This window comes from Branchiostoma floridae, chromosome 14 (genome assembly GCF_000003815.2).
Source record: "Branchiostoma floridae strain S238N-H82 chromosome 14, Bfl_VNyyK, whole genome shotgun sequence".
NCBI classification, from domain to species: domain Eukaryota; kingdom Metazoa; phylum Chordata; class Leptocardii; order Amphioxiformes; family Branchiostomatidae; genus Branchiostoma; species Branchiostoma floridae.
The window spans coordinates 3,589,882-3,593,605 of record NC_049992.1 but is presented as its reverse complement, the minus strand read 5'-3'; the positions used below and the strand labels follow the sequence as shown (position 1 = coordinate 3,593,605).

General features: G+C 42.2%; 1 protein-coding gene across 1 annotated transcript; it reads left to right on the top strand.

The window, feature by feature from the left end:
* The first annotated feature begins 625 nt into the window (after positions 1-625).
* On the top strand, positions 626-3,683 carry LOC118430704 (troponin C, skeletal muscle-like). The gene is made up of 4 exons (XM_035841700.1): positions 626-838; positions 2,657-2,696; positions 3,240-3,383; positions 3,585-3,683. The coding sequence occupies exons 1-4, from the start codon at positions 836-838 to the stop codon at positions 3,656-3,658; spliced, it is 261 nt and encodes an 86-aa protein (XP_035697593.1). The 5' UTR covers positions 626-835; the 3' UTR covers positions 3,659-3,683.
* The last annotated feature ends 41 nt before the right edge of the window (positions 3,684-3,724 follow it).

Sequence of the window (3,724 nt, the reverse complement as noted above, 5' to 3'; positions counted from 1 at the left end):
TGTAGACGTTAGCAATTGAAATTGCCATAAACACTGGGTTTGGGCACTCGTCTCCAAGGAATCCGAATCGGTACTGCAGATAAGGGTTTATGATTCCAATACTTAGAATAACGCCAAACGTAAAAGTAGCGGCTCTTAAAGCTGTAGAAAAACTTGCACATTTATGGAGCCCACGCACCTATGCCTGTACATATCGTCATTGTATACACGTCAGAGACCATTGGAGTTTATACTTTATATGTTGGTTGTGTTTTGGACCTCGTGATTGTCGCATTGGAAAAGAGGCAGCAGTAAATCATATATTTGATTATTGGCAACAGAATATGCCACTGGGTAAAGCGGGTTGCAATGAGTAAGAAATTCCGTAGCATCCTTTAGGGATGCCTCAAACTAAAGAAGCATCAGGTAAACCCATGTTACTTTCTCGTAAACAGAATAATTTCGAAACTACGCGTTCTGGTTAGTCGGATACTCTCTAGGAAGATCTTCCGTTGGCAAACTCGCTATGTCGTAACAGTATCCATGGGCCAAGACAGTATCCATGGGCAACCATACCAAATCCGGGAACCTGAGAAAAGTTTACGACTTTGTCTCTCCGTATCTGCTTGGAGATCAGTTCCTCCACACAAGGGGTGAGTGTCAGCAGGGTTCCAGCGGTGCCTTGCCGCCCGGTAAGGGGAGGTATGTCTCCATAACAGTGCACTCCGTATTTGTGAGGAGTGCAGGGAGAACATCGAACCCTCCAGAGGTCACCTCGGCACAAGCAAGGTCACCGCTCCAGATCCAGCCGCCATTTTCTCTATCTCACCTCCAAGGGCAAAAACAGTGTATCACCATGGTAAGTTCGCCTGTTCTTTCTTCTTTTCGAACATGTAATTTGTTTACGATGCTACATGTGCAAACAGTTTTATCCATATGTGTACCGTCCACAATGATGAATATAGAAGCATTAGAATGGAAGAGAGAACGTCTGAGAGAAGAAAAAAAAATTCGTTCGAAATGAAATAAAACTTAGCACGAAAGCTCATCTGTGTTGCTACAATCCAAGTTGGAGTTTGTAACGGTCATTCAACACGAACAAATTGACTTCAGCAGTATGGGTACCCGTCTTTCGAGATAAGTAATTTGCTCGTGTTGAATAACAGTTATAAATTCCAAAATGAAATAAAACTTGCATGACCTTGGCAAAAAGGACATCGAAAGGACCAATTGATGGTGCAAAGACGGTTAAAAGATGTTTTATTTTCAATCTTGATCATTGTGGAGAATTTGTGCCTGCTTGATATGTGTTTAACACATGGTAATACCACGAATGTCTGGAACGACGGTAAAACAGTCAAATACGGAGAGGTATTAAATTAGGAAAAGTCGACAATGATCTGTCAGCAAATGCCAGTGAAAAGTTTGTTAAACAGATTTCTTTTTCTTAGCGTTATTTTCACTCAATACCTGTTCTTACTATTCGGGAGTTACGGCATTGCCATTATAGGTCGCCTGTAAGAGCCAGCAGGACAAGTGACCCAGTACAAAAAAAAAAGGCCAGAAAAAGTATTATGCGAAAAAAAGACGAAAAAAGGTCCAGAGAGCCGCTATGAAAGGTAGCATTGCTATACTTGTGTCCCATATATCCACGTACCTCCTAAATGCTGATGTAGTAAAACTGAAGAGCCCTACAGGTAAAGATTCATTGCATTTTTGTCGTAAATCGCCAGGTAGCGTACAGCATGATTCAGACAAGAAGCACGTTTTCCATGCCAGGAATCTGTCCGCACCAACCCTCTGTCTTGTGACAAACGTAACAAATATCCAAATACATAAGGGACAGTTAGAGGGCAATGCGGGTAATACTCACAAACTTCTCAAACAGCTACATCAGCCGACTGTCATATGAAACTACTCCGTTTCCTTATATGGCAACCGGGGCGAGTAAGGTCCGCCGTCGACCCGGCGCTACACCTCCAAATTCGGTCAAAACCTTATAAATGATTTAAAACATCTCAATGTGCGCCAAATTAAACGTGAAAGAACGATCCCAAAACTGTTTCATTGTGCGATGATCGATTTGCCATAACCGCACAGCTGACATCACAAGATAAGTAGTCAGTTTACTAGTCCATAAATCTAAAAGTGATGAAATAAACTTATAAAGAGCTGAATGGCTCCGTATTAGCTCTACAACTGTTGGCTTTTCGTTAGACGCCTTTGACTTTTGATGAATCCTCACAGAAGTGACCCAGCGCCACCTAGACACCATATGAACCGAGAAACCGTTCTTTTATTTTTGACCATATAAACTTAATAAACTACTATTGCAATAAAGAATATTCCTTCCTTCCTTCCTTCCTTCCTTCCTTCCTTCCTTCCTTCCTTCCTTCCTTCCTTCCTTCCTTCCTTCCTTCCTTCCTTCCTTCCTTCCTTCCTTCCTTCCTTCCTTCCTTCCATCCTTCCTTCTCTCCTTCCTTCCTTCCTTCATTCCTTTAATCAATCGCTTTCATTCATCCATTGTGACTTACTGGTCTGATTTTTCATTCATTTATTCATATATTCATTCATATTGATTGATATATTTATTGTTATATTTATATTTATATTGATATATTGATTGTTATATTCATTCACTCATTCATTCACTCGTTCGTTCCTTTCCCCCTGTCAGGGTAGTGCACGGGACATGCTGAGTGATGACCTGGTGGAGGGTAAGAAAAATCAGATTTTTTGCCGTACGGAGTTTGGATGAGACAGAAGGCCGAAAAGCACGCTGTATTAGTGGTGTACTTTGTCGCCTTCATGTGCTGAAGTTTAAGGTTGGTAGGCAGCTTTGTCCAAAAAAAAGGAGGGCTGATAGTTGTGGCGCCTTCCTAGCTGATTTAACCTATACTGAAATTTAGCATGAAAGTTCATCTGTGTTGGTGGAATACATTATAGAGAATTGCTAAACTTTCATTCCAACACAAAGATAATGTAGGGACTTACCCCTAAATTTTCGGTCGATCTCCGTCGACCTTGTTCACAGAATGACTCGTAAAATTTAGGGGTAAGTCCCTACATTATCTTTGTGTTGGAATGAAAGTTTAGCAATTCTCTATAATCTACACTGAAATTATTTGCTGTTCGTTGATAGATAGCGATTACACAAAGAGCCTCTCGGATAAGGTAAAAATTAAGGAAAGAAGATAATGCCAATGGTGTTTTTCCTCAAAGAGGCTGTTTCAAAACTTCCTTTATCCCCCCGTCGGCAGAGTTCCAGATGGCGTTCGACATGTTTGACCAGAAGGGGGAGGGCGAGATCAGCGTGCAGAACCTGGGGACCATCCTGAAACAGATCGGGCTGAACCCGAGCCGTAAGGAGCTAGAGGAAATCATGGCGGAGGCTGACGAGGACGGTAAGGGAGCGGCTCATTAGTTCTGGTGGATTTACTATAGATATTAGATCAAGGGCCATACCGGGAAACTCGGCCAGAACCTCAGGCGTAAGGAGCATCTTATAAGGCAAAACATAAACCTGTAATTTAGTGTAAATCAGGACATGATGTGTAACACAAATAGGTACACGCTCTAATGTTGTTGCTTCTCCTCCTCCCCAGGAAGCGGCACGATGGATTTTGACGAGTTCCTGGAGCTGATGGCGAAACAGATGCATCAGGACCAGTACACATGATAAGATATAACCTGTACATCAGGACAATTGTGTAACACTAACGTTACTTCCCCTTCTCCCCCCCCC

What these genes read in the sequence shown, in the direction of transcription:
- LOC118430704 (XM_035841700.1), top strand. An exon ending in GAGTGATGACCTGGTGGAGG is followed by an intron (nt 2,697 to 3,239) that starts GTAAGAAAAATC and finishes CCCCGTCGGCAG; the next exon opens with AGTTCCAGATGGCGTTCGAC. An exon ending in GGCGGAGGCTGACGAGGACG is followed by an intron (nt 3,384 to 3,584) that starts GTAAGGGAGCGG and finishes CCTCCTCCCCAG; the next exon opens with GAAGCGGCACGATGGATTTT.